Source organism: Sipha flava, unplaced genomic scaffold, assembly GCF_003268045.1.
Source record: "Sipha flava isolate LNK unplaced genomic scaffold, YSA_version1 252_pilon_pilon, whole genome shotgun sequence".
Classification (NCBI taxonomy): Eukaryota; Metazoa; Arthropoda; class Insecta; order Hemiptera; family Aphididae; genus Sipha; species Sipha flava.
Genome location: NW_020272904.1, coordinates 951,590 through 978,589, shown reverse-complemented (window position 1 = coordinate 978,589; position 27,000 = coordinate 951,590). Strand labels below are relative to the sequence as shown.

Here is a 27,000-nt window from a genome sequence, read left to right as displayed (position 1 = left end):
TAAACTACAAGAAATTGTATTTTTGGTTCTTACAATATAACAATATAACATCGTATTATTCGAAACGAATAATTTAATCGTATATAAAGTCATTTTATACATATGATATATATTTTATATTAAATATTGTAAAAAAAATTATCATAATAATTAACATAACATAAATAAAAAGGCACTCGCAATAGTACAAACATTTAAAAAAAGACTAGTGTTTTTCTTTTATGAAAAAAAAAAATAATAAACAACATTTTACACTAACTCCGTAGAAATTGAATGAAATTAACCTGTATACAAATAGAAATGAAGAAGAAAAGCTGAAGCAATGTGCACCTAAATGTCGTTAACAAGATCGTATCAATAATGAATAATAATGAAAAGAGTCCAAATTAAACTAATTGGGATTTTTAGGAAAAACATATTTGTAGCTCAGTCAGTCGAACACGCGTTCCTCGGAATCTCCGAAGCGTACGCTCGATTTATTTTATTTTTTATTTACACAGTTTTTGACGATAAAATCGTATTTTAAGAAGTGACAGTATTAATTAACTGTGAGGATAGTACGCAAATCGTTTAATAATCGAATGTATATGGTTTGTTTAAGATGAAGCGTTAAGGATTACGTTCAAACATTAATACGTACATGTAATTAAATATAAAAGTTTTTAAATGAAAAAATGCCAATAAAAGGACGATTGCGGCCTATAAAACGATTTAAGTCCGAGCATACTACGGTTTTACATTATATAGGTTTCGATATAGGTCTTATTTCCAGGAGGTTTTTCGACGTTTTCCAAACACACATACACATACACACATACACAGAAGATATACAGGTGGTTCAGAAAGAGAGAGAGAAAGAGAGAGAGAATGAAAAACAGTAATTTCGTTGGACACAAAAATATGAAAAACGAAAAAAAAAAAAGAAGTCGTTTGTACACCACCAGGTATCATCGGTACGAGAGGGTAAGGACGATGTGGTAGACAGGCGTTTGGTGCGCAGCACTCCAAAGAGTGGGCATCGTGAAGGGCTGAGGAGTCCGAGATCTTGTTCATCCGCGGGCTGGCAGGGCCGTGCATCGATCACAGGCGCTCGCCGCTGATGCACGTGGTGATGTTGTAGTACGCGTTATCTGGGAACCTGTCCAGCTGTATGTAGTCGGTCTCGTCGACCAGCAGCTTGTCCAGCAGCTCCATCAGCTCGGCGAAGTCAGGCCGGTCGTCCGGGCACTTGTCCCAGCAGTAGAACATGATGTTGTACACCTCGCGGCGGCAGTGCTGCGGCTTGTCCAGCCGGTATCCGTCACGGATGCGCTTCATGACGTCCGCCGCGGCCATACCCGGGTATGGGGTCGAGCCAAGCGTCACTATCTCCCACATGAGCACGCCGAACGACCACGCGTCCGACTTGGCCGAGTACATGTTGTCGAACAGGGACTCGGGCGCCATCCACCGGATGGGCAGCCGGCCCTCGGACTTGCGCTCGTACACGCGGCTTGAGGCCACGTCGCGCGCGAACCCGAAGTCCGAAATCTTGCACACCCGGTCCTCCGTCACCAGTATGTTCCGGGCCGCCAGGTCACGGTGAATGATCTGCGCAGAACAAACGTTAATTAAACACCAGTGTTCGACATCGTGACGGTTTGAATTCGATTGTTGTTGGCATATCGTCACCGTTACAATTACTCTCGTTAACACTACTAGCGTGACGGGGTGGGGGAGGGAGAGGATGAGATTTCTACGCTCTGTGCATTGTTCCACAACGATTTCTGGGTTGACACTCGCGTTTTGATTTTCGATTTTAATCTAAGAGATTTATTAAAAGCCAACTGACGTGATTCTGTGAAAATTATTACAATGCACAGGTAAAAAACACATGATATAAACCCAACGGATAAATTAAACAAAATTAAAAAAAAACATGGAATTAAATCCGAATCGAAGATATTGATACATATCGATGTTCGATCAGTAACATTTTTATTATTATTTTTTTTTTTTTTACGTATCGATTTTATCAAATTTCTTTTACCCATACCAAAATTATAAAATTACATTTTTAGTGCAATTCCTTAGAATTTATAATCCCTAAAAAATGTTTTTAGTAGCTTTTATCGATATTTTATAGAGTATTGCATATTTACGACTTTATCAATACGCTCCTCTGTTGTATACAGTACATTTATTATATAATGCAGGGGTGGATAACTGGTGGCCCGTGGGCCGCATCCGGCCCGCGAACTTTTTTTATCTGGCTTGTACTATATTTTAAAATTACATCATACAATTTTAAAGTTTATCGTCTATACTCTGACTTATCGAAATAATAATCGTTGATTATTACTAAACATCGTTAAATGTCTAAATGTTATATGTATGTATAAGTATAGCTTTCAACCATAGCTGATTATACGGAACTATTTAATTATTTATTTAATTTAATAATTGTTAATTAATAATTAAAATTCATATTTTGAATGATCTTTTTTTTTCTCTGCTCTGGCCCGCTAGATTTTAATTTTCTAAAAATTGGCCCTCAATTAACTTTGAGTGGCCCATCCCTGATATAGTGTAAAATCTGGTTGTACGGTTATCCGGTTTACTTACTATATGCGCACATGTTAGTGAAACAATCATTCTCCGCATATGGGAATAAATAATAAAATTTACACTATATTCATTATTTGTATATTTACGGAAACGTAAACTCAAAAATGTAAAAAGAAACTATATAAATCAAAAGTTCATTATTGGGTAAAATAAACTATCATATCAATGTTTTTGTCAGTTTTAAAAAAGAACGAGGCTTATGGTTATTAATATTCGCAACTAAATTAATTTTGTTTGAAATTTTAAAATGTTCTATTTTATGCAAATTTTTAAAATATTAATGTAACTATTACTAAATATAACGATTTAGTTTGGAAAATTCGAAATCACTAGTAGTATTATATTTTACGTAGACGAAAAGGACAGCGGTGGGATAAATAAAGAGAAACGATTTGTAGAAGACCTCAGATTTAAAAAAACACAGTTTAAATATATTTAGGATCAATATTAACTCGATTTATACATTGACTATATGATAGAAATTAATAAACAAACAAACACACCCGCACAGTAATAATTACAACTGGCACAGTGTCATTGACATGACGCATGACCCAGCCGGCAAACTTTGAAAAAATAAAGCATTTGTTGATCGTTGAGCTAGTACTAGAGAAAAATGCAAATCGGATAATTCGAGAATTTGTTTAAAATAATAGAAATTATTTTATTAAGGGCAAAAGACACAATGAAAATAATGATGCGAAAGAAGATCTGAGAAGGAACAGTCCACTTATAGGAAGTTTACGACATTCACGACGAGCGATATTATAAAACAGGGGTGGCCAAATTCCAGCTCACGAGCCGCATGCGGCCCTCGTCATAGTCGTATGCGGCTCGCGGTCTTATTTACAAAAACCAAAATATTTTAATTTTTTTGTATACATTTATAAAAAAAAAATTTTTATTGCATAGATACGAGGCTATTTTGTACAGATTAATAAACAAAAAAAAAAAAAATATTTATATGAATAATAAATTAAAAAATTAAACATCAAGTTAAATTTGTTTGCGTGGTATTTTTTTCATGTCCACTTTTTAGTAAGCTTCTTAAGATCTGGTTGAATTGATGTAAGAGTAGTTCTTAGTAATTCTGTGAGATGATCATTAGTGAAATTTTAACGATATTTTGACTTAATTATATATATATATATGTTTATCAACTGTTAGCTTTCTTAATTACTTTTGTAGTATAGAAGTACCGATTAGATAATTTAACTCTTAATATAATCTTATTAATACATGTGGCTCGTGTACATAGACATGTTGACCACCCCTGTTATAAAGTGAAGAAACACATAAAATACAGCAGAAGGAAATAGCAGAAGATAGACGAAGGAAGATTATTTATAGAAAATTGTTTTAAAAATATTAGGCCATGGTTACATAAATGCGGTAACGCCCGATTTACAATATGGACAATATATCGTGATTTATTTTTATGTATTTCGACATCAATAATCATATCTGTGACATATACCTACAGAGAATATTTTGTTGTTTGTCATTTGATAGTTTTCGAGATTCAATGATAGATTTTCCCAAAAAACAGAAAATAACACATAACACGAAAACACACATCGAAAATATTATTTCAATTCATACACCCCATAGATCAAGATATATTTTTAATACTCACAATTAAGTAAAGATTTATATTGATCTACTTTATATAGAGAAAAGTATATTATGATAAATTGTAATAAATTACGAATTCAAATTAATGGGTATTTTTTATTTTTTCATTTTTATAGGAAAAAAATGTTTATATCCTACTTTTGTATGTTTGTATACAGAAAAGAAACCGCGATATAATAAGTTATTATATTCAATTATATTGCGGTATTTTATTATTAGTAACGCACTCGAACCACGCGAGCGGTAAAGTAAAATTGTAATCATACAGGTGGTCAAACAATCGTTAAGGTCATTGTTTGAGCGTCTTAGAAAGTGGATATACAATCCTTTTTTTTAAGTATCTCATGACCCGTCAGCTGATCAACCCTCCCCCACAATGACCGGATCTGGGTGCACGTGAACCGTTTTTATATTCATATTAATAAAATATACCCATTTAATCAATGATACATATATAAATATACTATCCAATAACTACTATGTAATCGAACGATGTTATAAATGGTATTTCTAACGTCATTCGATTACATAACAATTATTAGATAGCTTTTAGGATTTTGATTATTCAAGTGGGCTAACGACTTATGTATTTTTAAATTAAATGAGTTAAAATAACTAAAATATTATTATTATTTAACAAAACAATGATTTTTAAATCTTATAATATGCTATTAGTATAAATATTTTAGGATAATGGAGGGAAAAAATTATAACTTATAAATGTAAAAAATTTAGGATATTCATATTTGTTAATCATTTTTTCGTAAGTACAGAATCGTTATTATGTAAGTCACAATTTTACAATTTATAATGTTACAATTTGAACATTAAATATTACTCCGAAATTTTTATAACTAATATTTATAAAAGTCTGTACAAAACAGTGATTCAAGTGGTTACCACACATCAGTCAGGGTTACATATATTTTAGGTTTTAGCAAAAAACGCATGACTACCACGTTCAGCACGACTCTTATGTCGTATCAACATTCTTACCACTCAACGGGATATTATAACTCACGGTTCATTTTTATAATGGGTTAAACAATTATTTTCGACAAATCACCAAGTATTGATACATCGTACACGATTATATGAAATATACTACTCGTGTATAGTTTTTTCAGTCACACCACGATTTTTAACACAACGGTCCTCAAGTACAAATGTCAAGAAATGTGTTGTGTAAGACTGTGTCAAAACGGTGACATGTTTTTGAAACATTATACTTTTGTTCTCAAATCTATAATATAGAAGCACACTAGTGTTAATCAAAATAAACGTGGGATGGTGTAGATTTATCAGAAAACGTAATGACAGTGTCGAATGCTGTTTTCGACCAATACTACAATATCAGTCAATGAATCTCGTCGATTTCGTAGTTATCGACCCGAACAGTTAGTTCTAAGGTAAATCGATTTTTTTTTTGGACAACCATTTCCGCCGCACTACTAACGTTGGCTCTTCTTCCGCCTCGATAATGAATTGTTATTATTGTTTAGTCGTGTCGTACGGTTATATCTGCGGCTATTGCCCTCTTGTACGCGAGGCGTATACGGAATGATTTCTCAAAAAAAAAAAAAAAAAAAATTAAAAACACAATTGCATGTTCTGCAACATATTTCGCTATCCAAAACGAAACCACATAACAATGAGTGACGGCCGATTGATGAAATATTCAACCACTGTATAACGTTAATGTATTATGCGTACGCGTGTTTTTATCACGAATATTTGTGCTGTTATTAAAGTAGCGCTTATTAACGGTTATTTTTTTGATTCGTTCAATATGCCGATTAGATACAAGCAGGTACACGCTTTTATTGAGGATGCTACCGATTTTCATCTTTATACTTATGTTTTTGAGAGATATATGGAAAAATGTAAAATATCACGCAATTTTTACGTACATCAATATTTTCTATACCGGAAACCGGTAATACGATCCTACGAGTTCATAGGTTTTTACTGATCTTATGTGGATTGGCGAATGAAAACAATTTTAGAACTTTAAACATGGTGAATTAAAATATAAAAACATAAGTCCTGATCGCTTAAGATATCAAATTTAGTATATAATAGGGTATTTCAAAAATAACGCAAGATTTAAATCTGCTATAAATTAAATTTATTTCTTTTTAAAAAAAGTAACAAATATATCATTCTCTTCGGAAGAAGTTAAGGTTTAACAGTGAAAAACAATATCGGGCATAGACCCTCCCTACTAGCTCAATAGGCGATTATTTTTTCCATAAAATTGACCATCACAAACATTTTTATGTTCATCTGGTCCTAATAAGTCTAAGGAAAATTACTGAGCTCAGTAGATATTCTTGTATGGTTACAAGACGGCGAAACTTGTTACACTTCAAGAAAAACAATCCCTCTGTTGCATGAGAAATTCTCGGACAGACTAATCTCATTGCGTGGCCAAAGCTACCCACTTCGATCTTGCGACTTGACGCCGTGTAATTTTTTCTTAAAGGGATACACTAAGTCACAAGTTTACCAGAACAAAGTTCGAAATATCTTGGAACTTAAGTAAGAATTTTGTCGTGTCCTCAATAAACTTGATAGAACAATGTGTGATCGAGTGATGGTCAACTTTATGGAAAGAATAATCGCTTGTATGGTAGGGCTAGTAGGGAGGGTCATATGCCCGATATTATTTTTCACTGTTAAACCTTAACTTCTCCCGAAGAGAATATTATATTTATTACGTTTTTTTTAAAGAAATAAATTTAATTTATAGCAAATTTAAATCCAGCGTTCTTTTTAAGACACTCTATATATATATATAAATAGATTTTGAAATGTAATGTAATAAAAGATAATATATCATACAAATTTTTGAAATTGGCGTTCATAATTTTCCAATACAATAAATTATTCTACTACGGTTTATCAATTTTATTTTAAAATCGAGTTGGTAGTCTAAATAATTGTTCACGCAATGGATGGGAAAATATCATTATTGCGGAATGTAATGTTTTTTGAAATGTGCAAGTATCGTGCAGGTAATGTATAGCATTAACTATAAACTATTGAATTCCATAGAATCAGCCTCATAGATCAGAATATTCAGCATAGGCCGAAAGATATTTCAATTCACATTAACTGTAAACTAGTGAAATTGACCAGTCAATGAATTGCAAAAAAAAAAAAAAATATTTAAATTAAATTAATAATGGAAACAATTATCATTGAACCAGAAAAATATAAATTAAGATTAATCCTCAGATCGTTCATTTTTAAAAGTTTCTCTATCATTATTTTAAATGTCGACAATCTATTATGTAGTATATTTTTGTGTTTATAATAAAGTTATTAATATATTATATTTACGAAATTTATTGATTTTAATCGATTAAATAAACTAATATATATTTCTAGGCAAAAATGTAGTCTCTATAAATTGATATGGTGTTTTTATAGAAAGTATATTGTTAATTTTAAGCGAATAATATACCTCGTGTTATATAAGCGTGGAAGCAGATATTTTTTTTCATAAAATCTAAGAGATATTTAATGTTTTTCGATTTTATTTAAAACGAGTGTATAGGTACGACGTTCGGAAACTTAATATGTATTTAAAAAAAAAAACGACACACCGAAAGAAGAAATCACTTTCGAAAGGACGCGGTCGCGGTTTTTGCAGACATCATCATCATCATCATCATCATCATCATCATTATCATTATGAGCCATTTCCTTCCTTTACACGTGTTTGTAAACGAAATTAATGTCGAAAATCATAACGAAAAGTTATTGCAACAATGCATACAACAATAAAACAGAGAACCTACAGCTACTTTATTTTATAGACTGAAGTTATATACCAAAGCGAAATAAACGTAATTAGCGTTGTTCAGTCGTCGACGTCGGTTAATTATACGTAATAAATAGTTTATATATATAAATACATCATAATATCATACACCTATAGAATTTATAGGTTCAATGTACCGTACCCCTTTAGACGACAAGAAGTCCATTCCTTTGGCGATCTGATAGCAGAACATAATGAGTTCGTGCGACGTCAATGAACTCGGCCCATGTGTATTCGTGTAGTAGTTTACGCCGCGAGAATTCCTCAGCACGCTCTGGAGTTTTCCCAATTTCGCGTACTCCATGATGACGAACAAGGGGTCTGCGGCGGCGAGAAAAACACAAACAACATTGCTGTTATTACCGTCGTCATTACCATCACAAAATCATATAGCACGGCGTGTTTAAAATAATGCATAATGCATGTATAAAATTATTGTGAAAATCCTGACGGTCTCGGCGAGCGAGAAATCGCATAGCGAGACTAATTATCATGTAGTTTTGTAGTCACTACTAGGTACTATTATTATGATTATTATTATTATCATTGTTATTATTGCGTACCTCTTTCCGAACAACAGCCCAACAGTTTCACGACGTGCGGATGGGGTTCCAGCGACTTCATCACCTGTAGTTCCTGTACCAGGTCGAGACGCTCGCGTTCGCCCGCATTGTCCTTGAGCGTTTTGACCGCTACCACCATGTTGCCCTTGAACCCTAAACATTCGTTGTTTAAAACGAATTATCATCACGCGCGACACATGAGACGGACGATTGTCCAAACGTGCCAAGTGAAAACTGCGCAATTTCAAATTGCACAAGACTACATAGCGCTCGTGTCTTGGGTAAAGATTTCACCGTAAGTATAACATTCGTATAGAATACACTGCTATGTTCCGCGTAATCGACTTACCCATGATATTGTACGCTTCGCACTTCCAGACCTGCCCGAAACTTCCTTCGCCTAATATCGAGCACACCCGTACGTGGTGTCTGGGCACCTCCCATTGGTCGACTTCTTTGATCGCGGACTCTTTTCCACCTGTGTACTGTCCATGAACCGACGGATCGGAGCCCCAGCTTTCATATCTGGTGAAAGCCCGCGGTCCGCTCCAGTGGTGCATGACCATCGGATCGTCCGATCTTGAGCTGTTCTTTTTGCCCTGGTTGGTTAAGGAATAAAACGGTTGTTAAGCATGTATAATGTAACAATACGGTATGTCATATTACGTCGTATACGTACAGTGTCGGAGACTACTTAAAAAAAATAAATCGTGTCAATTCCACGAAAAAAAAACTAGGAACTATCGTTTCTCTATCATACTAAAATATAAGATTAATCACCGAGTCTCTCTCTCTCTCTCTCTCTATATATATATATATATATATATATATATATATTGTGTTTTGTTGTTTTCGGATCATGATCGCGTTAGTTAGCTGTATAGTTACTAGTTACTATATTACTGAACCGGATAAAACGTGCGGAAAACGCCACGGTCTTAACACAATTGAAATTAATAAAAAAAAAAAAGAATGAAAACTTATGTTTGCCAAAAAAGGAATTCCTCCTTGTTTGTTTTAAAATCAGGAAATAGCAACCGTTGCTTGATCGTCGAAAAAGGAACTCGTTCCGTCGCAACGCACTTGGACTTATCTATATTTTATGCGGACGTGATAGTACGCGGTCGATTATTATTATGTTGACGTTGTGATTATGCACGTTAATATATTATTTTATTAAATTCAATATATTATATACTCACGATGGAGTTGACTTTTTTGGACTTGACTTTGGCGGAAAACAGTCTCTTGCGGAACAAGCAAGCGAGCACGCCGGCCGCCGTCAGGAAAACTGCTGCGACCACAATGGGCACCAGAGCCAGCACCATGTTGTTCTGCACCGGTTGCTGAGTGGTCACCGTGGGCGGAGTAAGCGCAGTCTCCGACGCATTTTTTGCTGTCTCATTTGGCCGAGTAGTAGCGACCACGGAATCAGTGGTTGCGGTGGAGGATGAGTCGGTTACTGTGGTCTTGGTTACATCATTTGCGCTGGACATCCCGGTCGGCGACGTGGACGCTTCGGCAACCGGCGCGCCGGCGGCCGTGACTGCTGCAGCCTTTTGCGTGACCGGTAACGCCGGTGTCCGCGTGGTAGGAACTTTGTTTGCGGCCGTGGCCGGCCTGGATGGCTGCGTGGTCTTGTTCGGCACGGAAGCCGGGGAGTGTTTACTCGGCGGCGTGAAAACGACGCCCGAAAAACCAGCTCCATTGACCGGGATCGACGGCGGTGGTGGCGGCCGGAACTGCGACGACAGGAAATTATTCGGCAGGCCCGCGCCCACGTTCGATGGTTTCCGGACCGCAGAGCCGGGTCCTTCCACCTTGGCCCACACTTGAGTCTTGGATGTCAAGTGCCCGTCGTTGATCGTCACATATAGGTATATGTTTTTACCCTCCTATGGAACCATGCAAATAAAACGTGAGCATTACAATACTGATTAATACGAACAAAGAACATACCTAAAGTAAAAAGGAAAAGGATCCGAGCTAACCAGCGATAATCAGAATCATGCGAGATACAAAAATGAATCGTAAAAATAAATGAAAATCTTCAAGGGAATTATCAAGTTTTAAATTACAGAACTATAGCTAATATTGATAGCACATACAGCATAGTTTCAAAACCGGTATTTATTTTCTCGCAAACTTTCCGAGTGAGGAATTTTTTAAACGGGAAATATCAAACTGCACTCCTAACCTATATCAAAATATTCTAATTGCACTTGAGATGAAAAAAAAAGGATTGGATGTATTATATTCATTAACTTTACACGATTTTGATATAAAGTCGAAAATGTACTTTGTACAGTTTTTTCGAACGATATTAATATGTATACCTACTACGATATATATTTGATAAACAAATGTACGTAATATTTTAGCACGCTATTTTTTTGTCATCAAGAATCCTAACTATGTTTTCAAATAATTTACTTCAAGAGCAACTCAAACATTACCTTTTGCGGACCCAAGTTAAATTCGACAAAAATAAGTTTTTACGACCTTACGTATTTTAAATGTTTATTAGTTTTAAATGTGTTGCAAGGTACCTTCTTTCTTATTTTGCATGACAACAATTTTTATATAACGCTCTTTATCATTTGTATTTAGGGCCGCTAGGATGTGTATTCACTCCTACGAGGAATACGGTGTTCGCGAAGTAATATTTCAATGACCTTGCGCAATATCACGAAGGTATTCGAGATGGGATTTTAATACAATTTTACTGACAAAAAGGTACGAGACGAATACGGCGAAACAACTGTCAATAAGCATTATATACTATATAATAATGACTATAGCAGTACAGTACTTGTATAATAATAATATTCAGGTGCGCGCGGCAGTTAGAAACACCGTGTGTTCTACTTTCGGCTTTCGCGTACAAACATTGCGAACAGAGTTATTTCGGTTTCGCCGAATAATGTGATGAATTATGTTAACAGTGTTAATCGTTACGAATGTGAATTATAACCGTAGAACATTATCACTATCACGAAACATAATTTTATTCCGATTAAACCATGTTTTCCAAATTATATTTTATATACACGAATACCGATGGTTGTGGTACAATAATATATTATGCACAATTATACACACACACACATGTATAAAACAACAGGAATTTTCATTGTTGTTATTGACGTTTTATTCAATTTTTTTTTTTTTAATAACAATTAGTCCTCGTCTCACTGTCCTCACTAGGACAATCCCATCCGCCTACATGTAATATATTTTTTTTTAATATCCTATGTCAAGGAGAAGAAATAAAAAATTAAGTTGACCGATTATTATTCAACACCGGGGACGATTCAGCTTTAGCTATTATGCAAACATAGAGTTTTATTTAACAATATTATAATGGTATCAGTGTATAATTAATTTTACAAATTGCATAGCACAAAAATAAAATATTCTATAGTTTCTTTATTACCGAACCTTATACTAGTTGTTCAGTATCGAGAAGCTCTTTTTTTAATCAAATACAGGTGACTTCTCATTATTGCCCGGTATAAAACATCCAAGCACGCATTGCTATGATGTGTAATTATGTGTATAAATTCGTCCATGAATACTGTTTCACATTGGCTTATATTATATCTTATTATATTCTTATAGTCTTATAACGTAAAATATTTAACTAACACCATATTACGAGTATATAACCAAAAATATTTAATAAAACTGAAAACTTTGCGTAAAAACTGTTTCATGCGGGAAAGAACCGATATGACTACTGTCATAACTAAGAAACAAAATGTTCATGATTTAAAGAGAATAACATTATCTAGAAAATATTGTTTTTATTTTTTAAATATCGAGACTACAATATAAGTTATTCAAGTTTGAAAAACACAAAATATTATTGATTTTTAAATAATAAGAACTTTTTTTGTATAAGTGATATCAAAAAAACAAAAGTAATATTTCACAGATAATATTATTCTTTACACGAGTATAAGGTGAAAATTTCGTTTCTTAGTTATGACTTCAGCCACCTTGATTCTTTCCCGCGTCAATTAGTTTTTAGGCAAAGATTTCAGTTTTATAAAATATTTTAAACATTTTACGTTTTAAGACTATAAAAACTCAATACGATATAATATAAGCGCATCATTTGACGTGGTATCGTTAATCATCTTACGAGGGTGCACTCACAAACAACAAACATAATTACATTACATTTTAATATTATATATTATACAGAATTTGCAACATCGATCAAATATTTATTTGTTATAAAATTGTTAAAAGCCTTCATATATATATATATATTGTTATATATAACAACATATAATCTTTATGTATTAGTTACATTATATATTAGTTTAATTAATTTTAGAATAGTATAAAAACGGAAATATTTTTACATCCAAGTATACGATTTTTGAAATAGTTGTGGCTGTCATTATAGTTTTCGCTTTGAAATGATAATTCTTAATTGTAAATTGTATTATTTCATGATACTATTGTTGAATGCCATTTAAAATCGTATTATACATTAGATCAAAATATAAAAAAGTTATAGAAATAAATAGCATCAAATTATATTATGTATATAATTTACGTGTAACTTAATTGTTATGTTAGATGCTTTCTTGGGCTATATTTCATTCTAAATAATGCTTTATTATTATTACTAAAATTTCCTCCTCAACGATTATTAGACATCTATTCTTATTATTATTCAATTTCGTTTCTCATTTTACAGTATCTTTTCTCTCTCGACGGTTTTACATTAAAATATTATGCTTGTTCTCCGTATCATCATTCAATCTCTTTTATTACTGCAATATTTTTTCCATTATTACGTTCTTACTGCATCGTATATATTTTTATTATTTATCTAAAATTGATGATTTGAGGGTCCTTACGAGTAAATTTACTTCATAATAGTTATCTCCATACATCTGCAATAATTGCACAATCAAGAATTGACATGCTGAATCGTGAATAATAATAGTCACATTGCACGCGTATCACAATACAGTATCTATACATATATACTGCATAGTGCGTATTATATTACATTGTTACAACTCAATAAGGTATATAATATATGTTACGTATATAAATTTGCCGTTATTATAATATACCAATATACATAAATACTGCAACTGTGTGTGTATATAATAGACATGCTGGTCTATTTTTAACGTGTTACAGAAGAATATTCTCTAGATGAACTCGCTAGGAATCGCGTTATCGGGGAAAAAATTAAATTGCATTTCCGAATATTACACTGTCAGCGAGCGATATTGAGGAGCATGGTCATGCTACATTAAGAATATGTAGTTCGAAATAATATTAACAATAACTATTTGGTGAAATACCTTGTTGGTCAGAGTCGTATTTGTGGTGACTTTTCCATTTTCATCGATGTCAAACGGCAATGGTTCCTCGTTATCCTGCACGATATTGAAACCCGTCGAGTGTTCCAGCCCGTACTGTAACGGTATCTCATTGCTCACGTCTGATACACGAACCCGGGCGACCACTGTGCCCACAGGAGCCGTGGAATCGACTACCCAGTTCCTTTCTACAAATATGGTCGGAGGGCTTCCAATTAGATCACTGCAAAGTCCTGCGAAACGCAAAAAATAAAAACATAAATACAATGCATATATCATATGAACAAGAAATAATATATTTCAGACGCATATTAAACGAAAATTGTAGGCGCAGGAAAAACGTTCAATTGAAACACCTAAACTATTAAGTATTTATTACATACTAACATAATATATAACACGACCAAAAAGGGAGGGGCTACACTCATTAGGGACTAAAACCCTCCTGAATCCACATCTGAGATAAGTTGTGATTTAGCATTTCCCGCATTTTAAAAACGGTATTACAATACGATACAATGCAATAGTGGTTTGACCAAATAGATACTGCAGATTTATACGTATGGTTCGGTTATTTTTCAGTTTTTGTTTTTATTTCGGTAATTGCAGTCTACTTTTTTTATGTATCTGTTCTCACTTTATTGCGTTTTCATTAATGAAATTCAAACTTTATATTTTTTTTCATATAATACTAAATTAAAACTACCGTAACCACAAAACTGAACAACTGCTACATGCTTAAATGCATGTTAACTTCGAATCATATACTCAGTTAAACGGATAATGAACTTTGATAGGTATCTATACAAAAGCTTGAACTGCGACAAAGTGGATTTATATATTTGGTTAACTGATGAGACGTGAATTGGAACCAAACTGGACTGACATCCAGCCTTTATATACATATTATATTAAGTGTATGTATATCGCATAATGCACGTAATGTATCGAGGATAGATTATACGCTTTCGTTGCAACAGTTAAGACTGTAAAACATCGTCGTCATTACAACCAAACAAACAAGAAAGAAGAAAATCCGGTGAAAATTCAACAACGAGACAACCGATGTCACGGCAACGATGGAGAACTGAACGGGAAAATAAGGGGGAAAAAATCATATTACTGGTGGAAGTCCGAATGAAGCAAGCACAGGAATTTGACGAATTACTTTGACATATATCAATCGATATTAATGAATGGTAAAACGTTTCATCAATATGACGATAAAAACGCAAGATCATTTACAAATAGTGTATACTCTGATCGAAAATCAAAACCAAGTTATTTTATTCGTACCATTTTAACGCATTAGCAATGGCGAATTTAGCATTTTGGCGCCCCTAGGCTTAATTACTCTGCCCCCCTCCCTTATTACTCTACTAAGAAACCAACAATATTTGGTCTAAACCCTTCTCTTCAAATTTTATTCAGTTTTTTTATTATTAAAATATTAAACCTTTAAAATAGAAAACTTCTAAAAATAAAATATTTCATCTCTATTATTTTACTTCAGATACCATTATTACCAGTACAAATAAACAATGCTTATACAGTCACATAACGGAAATATAAATAGCCAGATATGAAAATACCTATACTCGGATAGTCGCAGTGGTGTTTTGGAGGATATACGCGGGTATACGACGTATACCCGTAAACCATCATGGTGATTTAGCGTATACTTTATAAAAGTAACACCAATACGCTCGTATATGCACGTATACGCTCGTATACCTACTTCATAAATAGAAAATAATCTATAGGACATACGTTTATTTTTAGAAAATTTGTTATTGGTAGGTTAATAATAACATTGCTAGTTGATTATTATTTAAAGCTATCGATTATCGTCTAACTATATTCATTAGGTATCAAATTATAATATCTACAAGCGGCCGTTGACGTTTCTATACAAGAATATACTAAATGGTGTGACCATTGACAGGGCCGGCGAGAACTTCTGAGGGCCCCGGGGCTGCGGGGGTTCCGGGCCGCCTTTCCTTTGCAGTTATTTGACCGAGACGCACCAAGACCACTTGTACATGCTTTGGCACGACAAAAACATTGTATACAAGGCCGAAACGACAGTCCCTCTAGAACGTACGGGCCCCGGGGCTCTAGCCCTCCCTGCCCCACCCTCTCGCCGGCCATGACCATTGATCAAATAAACATAGATAGCCCACGCAATGATAAATATTGGAATCGCCTAAAATGTCTCAAATGGATTGTAGAAGTAATGGATTCCTGATAACAGAATGCGCTGGCGTTCCATATAAACATTTGTAATCTCCAATTTATTGTTATCCGTGATCAATGTTGATACATTGCTGATAAACTATAATCAATTTTAACCGTTGTCATTTATTGCTTTTTATTATGTATAGGTTCTGTTAAAGTAAATTGTATACATTTTAATTGTTTTGTAGTTACCTATTTGACTATTACATAATTATGCTTTTATTTTACAATAATTGTAAATAAAAAAAATAAATATAATAATATTATATTATATTTTTTGCTTTTAAAATCGGGCAATTATTGAATTTTCCATAGAAGCTTTAAATACTTAGATAAATCAAGAAATAATTTGGGATAAAATTAATACACATTTTTTTTTTTTTTTATATTAAAGTTTATACTTGTGAACATGAGATCTAGAAAAGACTTGAATACTCGCGAGCGAAGCGAGCATCTTTTTGAGTGATAAAATCTGATAAGTCTTGATCCTAATGAATACACAATAGTCATTGTCATAAATCCTTAAATACGCGTATACCTTCTAGTTTTTTTGCCAAAACACCACTGGATAGTCGGATATTCCCAATAAGCACATAGGTGCTAATAAGTTATTAATAATAACTAGTAACTAACTGTAATTATTTTATTAAAAATGAAATATTTTCAAATTGTAATAATAATTGTAATATTCTTACTACAGCCTATAGGTACGCATCATACAATGTATATATTAATATATTATTATAACTTTTTAAAATTATTTTTATTCGTGTTTATATGACAAATAAAAAAAATATATATTAAAATAAATATACCTAATAACACTTAATTCTATAAAAAAAAAATGCCACCCTAGGCTATAAACCTTTTAGCCTGTCCCCTAATCCACCTCTGCACATTAGACTTATTGAGTATAAAATTTTCTTAATAAAAAAGTTTTTTTTTCTTCTCATATCAACAAAAAAAAACTGTTTTGACACGTTGGCATACTCAACATTAAAAATGATTGTAGTCACTCTCCTTTTTAATGTGCCATGGATCGAATTCGTAAATTTTGTTGCGTGCACGTCGAATATTTGTTATTGATATGGACAGACGATTAATACTAACAGAGAGAAATTTCCGAGAAAACAAATTGCATTTTTTTAAAATTATATTCAGAAATGTGCATTATAATTTTCAGTGACGTAATATTTTTTATAAAAAAACACATTTTCTGAATAATTCCGATTTTAAACGAAGAGGTAAAGTAACTAATTCGTATCATCCGTGTTTGCATGTGAATAGAGTAATAAATCCGAGATACAGATTGAGTATCAAATATATACCTATATAACACGCTGAGCGAGCCATTATAAAAAATCCATTAAGATTTAAATTAATATTCATTCATATTTATTTTACTTTAATAGCATAAAATTAACGTTATTTCACGTTTTATATGTGTTATCTTAGTCCGGTATTATCAGAAAATTGTATAAGAGGAGAAAAAAGAACATTTAACTGATAATTATTATTTTCTTATTTTTGTTTTGCATTATAGTTAATAATGTCATTCAGAAATCAACATAAAAGTTTAGTGTACGGTAATCGCATACTCGTAACTTTATTAATGAACATATTCTTACACAGTCACATACACATATAAATATATATACTCACATAAATATATATGATACAATAACACGTACTTACACCGTGAATAAATTATTATGGTCGATGTAATGCTTTCGTATTGGGAAACGCGCACAGTTACTTTCACGTGTTACCAACACATCGGTAAAATAAAATGATTTACTCGTATCCTTGGTTTGTAGAGTGTTATATTTATTTCTCGGGTCTGTCACATATTTTTTATAAGTACATACAAAATCACAATTATATAATGTAGCAAATACAATTTTAAGGCCCCAGTGCAAAATATTTTAGAAGCCTTTGTACCGCACACGTGAACAATGGCACAAAAATAATTTTGAGAGCACTTGCAGTTAATTAATGCTAACTTTTTTATTCTGGTATTTATGTTAAAAATATTTATTACATTTTTTAATTTAAGCTGCGAGTAATAAGGAAACTCAAACGTGAGAATGTTTAATTATATTTGTCGAGCAGTATCACCACCTGTAAGAAAGAACAATTATTTTTTAAATTGAAAATTAGAATCAAATATATAAATTAAAGTTTATTTTCCTTTAGTTATAATATGCATAAATAAAACATATCTTTTAGTAACTTTGTAGAAAATGACTCTTTTCTACAAAAGTTTTGTTTATCTTTTATACATATATACATAGGATAGTAACATTTTGAAATCCCTAAACCGGGACATGATATTGAATGACCTTTTTTTTTTTTTTTGATGTAACGTTCATATGAAAACAAAAATAAGTATATTCTTTTGTAATTTAAATATTTATTAGCTAATACAAAAATAATACATTATTAATATACGTATAATCAACCCGATTAGATAACCATAATATAATGATATAGTATACAATATTATTCTATGCTTTATTATTAAATAATACAATATTAAATGTATTATTTTCTCTCAGCTTCTATTAACCAGGACAAACTGAATGATCTACCAGGACTTGCCTTTAAAACCGGAGCTGTCCCGCTATCTCGATCAAATTGAAACCAATGGCAAGCCTATACATGCCTCGTACTCGTATACACATCGTTTTGTTTATATATTATATTCGAAATGTATATATTTGTGTGGTTTAGTGACAACTGTTAAAATGGAAATAAAAAAACTCTTTACGAACAAAATTTCTAAATTAAGTTAGGTATGTCTAGGCTCATGGATATAACGTAATAATAATAACAATTGGAAAATTTGACTACCAAACCCATTGATATTTACATATAAGATTCTCCTCAATTTTAAATCTAGATTTTAGTCGATATTATATGAAAAAATTATAAAAGCTCAAGAGTGCGATTCGCCCCCAATTTTTTGCTATTTACTATTTACAAATATATAATATAATATAAACTTGAATGTGTTATTGGGATTTAATATTAACACGTGTAATATTAAATTAACGGGTGTAGCGTGTACCGACGCACATACACATAACCAAGCACATAACGGTCGAAGAATGCGCGTCCGTTGGTTTGGTATGTTGTAATTACGTAAAAAAATAAAATAAAAAATATATCATGTGGTGTTACAACGTGCTTCATTCGGAAAATGTTACTGTTAAGCAACTGCTGAGAGAACAATGTCATAATATAATGAAACACATGCACCATGGATCGGAAAATCGGCGAATGACGTGTATACAGTGTCTGTATAACATTATTATTGTGTTGTACTGTTATTATATATATTTTTTTTTTTACGTGTGTTTGTTCGCCTAAAAGTCATTGTCGTCGTTTCCGGAAGCCACTGATTAAATAATAAAATGCATCGTTATGTACGCGATTTGGCCTGATCGCGGCCAATGAGACGATAAATGATATCTTATATGTACAGCCGGCCAGTTGAGATTAAAGAGGACACACTTGTATCGTTTGTGATCTAGATTGGTCGAAATTGTTATTATTTATTTTTAACCATGAAACCCAATAATTGCATTCGTGTTGTGTCTCGTGTAAGTAAATGTTTTAGTTTTATGCAATAATTGACATCAACTGTATCAACCAACAGACGCAGTTTTCAAACCGTATATTATAACGATATCCATTTGCAGAGGTACACAAATAGATTATATTGTAAGTATATGAATGATACTAGGGGGTGGGTGAAGGGTGCAATCGACCCTCTTGAATCCGTATTAAAGGAATCAATCATATGTGAGATACACATTTCAAATGTTTTTAATGTGAATCATTTTATAATGATACTTAGTGTCCATACTTAATAAAAAATCAAATAAAACATAAGCATAACTTTCAAAACACAGACAGGTGTTAAAAAATAACTACACAAAAGGCGATTCTAAGTATATCCGGCATTAGTTTAAAAAAAAAAACCACTAATATTAAGGATTCTCCTGATTTAAATATTACCAACAATTTTACTTGTAAATTTTGAGTCTGAATTAAAGAAAAATTTGAGTCACCCCCTCTAGAAGAAAGTCTAAATATGACCCTGAAATGAAAGCGGTAGCGAAACATTTTTTGTACATCGGATATTAATACATTTTATAAAATCAAAACATTTTTTTCGGTAGGTTGAACAATGAAGGTATTGAATATTTTATTATTATAATGGTCCGAAATGTTGTGTCGCGTCATATAGTTTGCGGTTTATCTTATCAAGATAAATGCATTAAAATCAGACCATTTACAACGAAATTCTATTGAAATATTACGATTATTATATCTACCGTCGCGTTTTATGAAATAATAGATGATAACTCGTGTTGTCCTAATATTGCTATTTTAACATGGTTTTATATTAGTCCCGTGTGAATATTAAATGCATTTAATGTTCGCGTATTCGTTCATCTATACATTAAATAATATTACCAAATTTATTGCAGACAGTTATCAATAATGAGCACGATGGTGTAAGTGCTTTAAGTTGAAAACTTAAGACAGTGCCGTCGTTAGCGGGCAAACAACTTAGGCAATCAGCTCGGACCTCGCACTTAAAATGAATTCGAGGGCCCACAATTTGTCAAGTTAAATACATTTGGATGTAAGGAAATTGTACTGAATTTGCCTAAGACCTCGCAAAAGCTTGCGACGGCACTGACTTAAAATTTGCTTATATAGAAACGAATTTCCGGATAATGAGTACACGCGCTCAATTATACCGGCCAGTATACAATCATCGAGGAATGCGTGCACAGTTAAATTATGGCTGATGGTATATTACATAGTACTATAATAATTAAACTAGATTGATTAAAAATTATACGACTTAAACGCAGCTTCTTACATAATTATTTACCGATAAATACCGGCCTTGAATTTACTCACTGATAAGCTATAATATTATTTTTTCTCTCTACCTCTCATCTGTTTCTAAGCGATCCACAAGTCCTGACGCACATTCACATGTTCACCTTAACACGTTGGTATGTGGTCGTATCATGGATACCTGACGAGAAATAAACTAATCAATTAATTTAGTACGAATTTTAAAAATGAATCTACGACAAACGCGGAACAACGATCAAATAGAATTTCAGATTCGATTCCGAACAATAAAAACAATGTTATTGTATACATTGATTTTTCTGCTGAGAAAAGGAAAGTTTTGCGGTGAACGCTATTTTACCAGATGCGCTGAGTAAATTAGTTTACATTTTTTTCTTCAAATCACACGTAACGCGGGTTTTCTTTTCGATAAAATTCTCCACCGTCGGTTGAAATTCGTTCGGGTGACATTATTTATACCGGCCGGCCGAACAAGATTTATTTTTTATTTTTCCTTCGCCGACTGTATCTCCCGTGTTTTCCTTGCGATGCGCACCGATAAGTTCAGTTAAATATCTTGCACGGATGGCACTCGTTATACACGTACACGTGGCCGGATCCGCCTTCACCGTCGTCAATGTACATCATTATTACGACGACACGATTTTCTGGTGCGATACGAGCGACGACGGATCGCCATTCCGCGGCGTCGGCGGTGGGAAATAAAATATTACAATAGGCAGCCGGTGATTGATTTTGAACGACGTAGTGCGTTATTGCGGCACAGTCGTATTATTTGAATACGGTCTATAGATCGTTGTGTTGCACCGATACCGAATAGAAATTATACACACGTCCCCAGTTGTCGCCGTCCACATATGTTCGGCCAGATCGTTTAATTAACCGGTACGCGTACGTCCTTCTACTTCTTACACTTTCCCAGTACACTTATGTACGCACGCCGAAGACAGTACAAGGCGTGCAAAAATCGCGATTGAACGCGGTCTCGATTGTTTCTAGTTTCTCTTCCCCGCGCGTATCATTCCCACATTTCTTCGCCCGAAACATGTGCATACGCGTATAAACGACTGTATTTAGGCATATATCATTTCCCATTCGATGAATCGTCGGTAGCTATTATGATTGTCGATATTGTTCGGATCCAGTACTTTATTTTTCTCTATTTAAATTGTTTAAATTGTATGTATCAATACAGTACGGCACGTGAATTTAAAATATATCATTTTTTTTTTTTTTTTTAATATACTTGTATTTTAATTTATTTTATTTTAATAAAAACTGCTTCCGCAGTACAAACTTTGCTTATCCGGCTTATCAATTATAATACCTTAAAGATTTGAATGATTTGTATAATAGCAATATGTAAATGTATTATTATTATTATTATTATTGTTATTATTAATTTCAAGCCAGTGACATTTTTGCGCGGTCAATATGTCAACTCCGCACTCTCCACTGACTCGACTGACTGCGTATATGCAACCGCGAGTGTCAATTATATATGCACGCATGGAAATCCGCAACAGAAAGAAGAATACAAAAACTTGCCGCATTCGATATTGAATTCAAAACGATGTTCCTTGAGGGGTTAAATAATGTTATTCGAAAACCGTGTAACCCTACCCTCCACCGCCAAGGACTGATTGTATAAGACTGCGTATACCGGACCCGGGTATTATTACAATTATACCTACTGGCCATTCGAATTGTTCGCCTTGACTACACACGTCATCATGTTTACACCGACGTTCGTTATTTCATAGAAATTCACGAGTCAGTTACCCGGATATCGCTAATTATTTTACTTGTATTCGCAAGACGTCGTTTAAAGTATTTATTTCTATGTATGATATATTGTTATAATCATGGTCGATCACGTAGACGAATCATTTCTTGTATATAATATATATTATAATTTATAATACAGTGAAGTTCGATGATTAGTTTTAGTTACGCGTCATTTTCAATGGCGTATATCACGTAACGTAATATTCTTACATCAAACTTTTAATATTTTTTTAACGTTGTTATACAAACGTCCTTTATAATGCTATAAATACTCGTAGGAAAAATTATCATGGTTTTATTATACTTTTGAGAAGTACTGAGAAAATCATATTTTTTTAAAATCTCCATACTTTTGCAGATTTGAAAAAAGTCAATCATTTTAAAATGCTTCCCAGGTTGGCTTAATAGTTATAGAGTACAGAAATAATTGAGGAAAAAATAAACAAATATTTACTAGTATAATTTTTTTTCGTAATTAGTTTTATTTTTGATATTGTACAAGAGGGTAGTTTAATGGAAAAGGGTTAGTGAAACGATTTTACTTTTAAAAACACCTAATTTGGCTTACCACTCAATACTAAGTTTAGTACGTTTCTACAGGTACACCACGGTTTAAAAACAGTTTTTTTATTAAAATCGAGAAGAATTACGTACGGAATAATTACTGTGTTAATTACGATTAAATTGTACGATATAATAACTGATCCATAGCCAGAATGCTTTCGCTGAAACAGTAACAGCTATATGGTCCAAATATTAACGTTTAAAAAACATTACTATGACCGGTTTTGTTCATGAAATATTTAGATTTCTATACATATAATCCTATTTCGAATGAGAAACAAATCAGATTTTAAAACTGTTTAATCTTTGAAGTGGACGAAAAGAGAAAGGCTTCAATTATAGGAAAATCAACTTTTACATTTCATTTGTTTACATTTTATAACTATTTATAAAGCAACAAATAAAAAATAAAACCATTTTCAATATTTTAATGATATTTAATGTAAAATTATCAAACTCAGTCAAGAAATTAAACGAGTGCATTAAAAATTGGTACAGTGTAAGATTAATAACTAATAAGTCATAGTTATAAGATTTTATAAATCTAATTCTATTTTTTTTTTTTTTTTAATAATATTTTATATTTTTTAGCGATCAACTTACGATTGATTTTACTAGTTCAATAACGCGTTTTTTAAATTGTATTCATTTAAAAACAATGATCTGAAAGGTGCACTTATTATTTTTTTTTCAACATAATATGATAAAATCGATTTAAATATAATGATTTGGACACTATATTTTGGAATCGTTCAGAACGAGTTTTGTCATGTTTTTGAGGAAATAATATTTAACTTTATTGCTAACGGTTATCAAACAGCTAATTGTTCTTAATGATGTCAAATGAAAGTGCTATATTTATCGACAGAAAATTAAATTATGTCAACTATTGAAATTTTATTTATCTTAAATTTTGGGTAGATATCGATGACTATTATATGCATAATTTGATTAATTTAATTTATATTAAATCGCATATGAATACAAAAATGTCTCGTCTAACTTTGTGATCGTTAACATGAAATATTTCACGATGGTTATTATTGAGTTAATAAATCCTAAACAAATAAGTCAAATTATTACGTCCAAATGTTGACATATCAACTATAGTATAACGGCTAAAGCATGAGAATAGTTAGTAATAGTTATAGTTTAGTTGTACTTAAGCTATATTTAGTTATAGTTTAGTTATAGTTCCTATATACTGAATTAAAGTGGGATTTATTGATTCTGCCGAAACATCCGGTTTGAAAAAAAAACTATCTATTGACTCCACTGGCTACTGTTCATAAAAATTTCGTATCAACTCCGCCGGTTATTGTTCATAAAAATAGAGCTTTTAACGACTCATAAAAGTTTGTTGATAATTGATCAATAAAACTAAATAATAAAAAAAATTCTATTTTTATGTAGGTATATGAAACATATTTCTAAATATTACCAAAATAATTTATTAAATAAATAAAATAATTATTAAATAATAACATTCTACTATAATTATTATTATTATTATCATTATAATTTTACTAAACAATTTTTAAATTTTTTATTTAAAATTAAGTAAATTAATTTTCTATGATAAAATTTTGTATTTCTTATTTTTCCCATAAAAATATAATGATGTGAAAATAGAAACCGCCGGAATAGACTGGCTTTTATGAACAAATGCTGACGGAATCAATAACCGGCAGAAATACGTCCAATCAAAGGTACACAGAATGTTTCAAGTGTATTCCATGTCAGGAAATGGAGCTTTGTAGTTTCGGCAAACGGCAAGACGCCATGGAATTCTGGGTTGGTAAAAAAATATTTGTAAATCGGTATTATCGTTATAGGCGTACACAGCACGCATATCCTATATAATATTATGATTACGTAATACGTATAAGGTCCGTCGACACGGGTAACGTTACGTAAACGAAGGCGAACACAATTGGAGACATATTTATTTCGAAGAAAGAGTTAAAAATCTCAAAAACAAATGCCTTGACCCCGTACATGGTAGTCAAGAAAACGGAAAATGAGGATGGTTGGGGGAACTGTCACTGATTAGTGATTATACCGACTAATATACATGGATAATATTATTACGAGAAGAACAACGGTGAAACCACAGGTGGGCAAAACGCCACATGCACCTTCTGTATTATTGTATTCAATTGATTCTTATAAGAAGTAACATATGTCTCAGGGACTCCCTTTCACTAATTTTACACCTCATTGCGCCAACACTAGATTCGAGTACGTTTTGGTGCTTTGCCGAGCTGCATACGAAACGACGAACGGCGCGAGGCCCATCGACACGGGTGGCATTTAGTATACTATTGAAGGAACAATAGAAACAATAGACGATATTATATTATTGTTATAGATAATATGCTTCACTGGGAGGAGGGAAAAGTTTATTATAAAAGCGGCCACCTTGACCTCATCGAAATGAAGAAGCACTGGTCACCGATATTAGTCCGGTGAGCTTTTGCATATGTACACCTACTTGATAGGACAGTGTTTTAGCATGAAGTAGTCGAAGGCTCATCGCAGTCTTTGAACATTTATCGTTTAAAAATAGTACGCGAAATGAGAACCTAATCCGTACCGAGATGTAGAGAAGTCTTTAGGACATTTATGCAGATAAAAATTGAATTCGCACCACGATAGCTGGAAACGTAAACGCGAAGGGGCTTTGAAGTGCAGTAATACGATGTAAGGTTGTAGTTCACCGCTGGTCCGGGAAGTTTTGGACGATTCGAGTGAAGGCAATCGTCGAGAACTTGATTTGAGGTACCATGACCACTAGATGTATCGAGAAACAGGTAAACCGATGGCTTAACGATACTACTAACCTGCTTGGGGCCGACACAAAACGGTGGCCAGCACGACGGCCGCCACCCGGAACCATTGGCCAGCAGCCGCGACCGTCGACGACTTCATCGCGCGCCGACCAGGCGTTGAAGCTGCTGTGTCGTCTTCCGGCCGCGTTTCGACCGGTACACCATCACGTCGGGCACAACAATTGAAATCACCGGGCTTGCCGCAAACGCACGACGACCGCGATCGACCGACGGGACGGCGCGACAGTACTACGTTCGGTCGCACTGCAGCCACAAAAACGATGGTCCGAAAGACTCGCGACGGACAGGAAATTAACGGGAAAAAAATTAAAAAAAAAAAAAACGGTCACGCTAGTGTAAAAAAAACCAACAACAACTACACTATAATTGTACGTTCAAGCCGTGAGAACGCGAAAAAAAGTAATGATGCGAATAAACGTCGCCTCGAGAGCGCGTACTGCGAACTACTGAACACCGCTGCCGCAGAACTCCCGTCGCGACTCGGAGCGTTACGCTCCGAGTGTAGTACATGCACCATCGCGGTCGGCCATGTTGAATATTATATTGTTGTTGTTTTCGTCGTCGTCGTCGTGTACTTGCGGCTGCAGCAGCACTAGTAGAAATAGTCGTCCGACCACTTTCTACGCGACCGCCCCTCTCCCGGCTCGCCCCACCTTCACACGAACTTC

General features: G+C 33.3%; 1 protein-coding gene across 1 annotated transcript; it reads right to left on the bottom strand.

Annotated features, from left to right (window-relative positions):
- Positions 1-211: 211 nt before the first annotated feature.
- On the bottom strand, positions 212-26,844 carry LOC112684546 (tyrosine kinase receptor Cad96Ca). Its single transcript, XM_025556122.1, has 7 exons — positions 26,324-26,844; positions 13,971-14,221; positions 9,837-10,529; positions 8,984-9,233; positions 8,635-8,787; positions 8,214-8,392; positions 212-1,590 (listed from the first exon to the last, which is right to left on the bottom strand). The coding sequence occupies exons 1-7, from the start codon at positions 26,409-26,411 to the stop codon at positions 1,081-1,083; spliced, it is 2,124 nt and encodes a 707-aa protein (XP_025411907.1). The 5' UTR covers positions 26,412-26,844; the 3' UTR covers positions 212-1,080.
- Between the last annotated feature and the right edge of the window lie 156 nt (positions 26,845-27,000).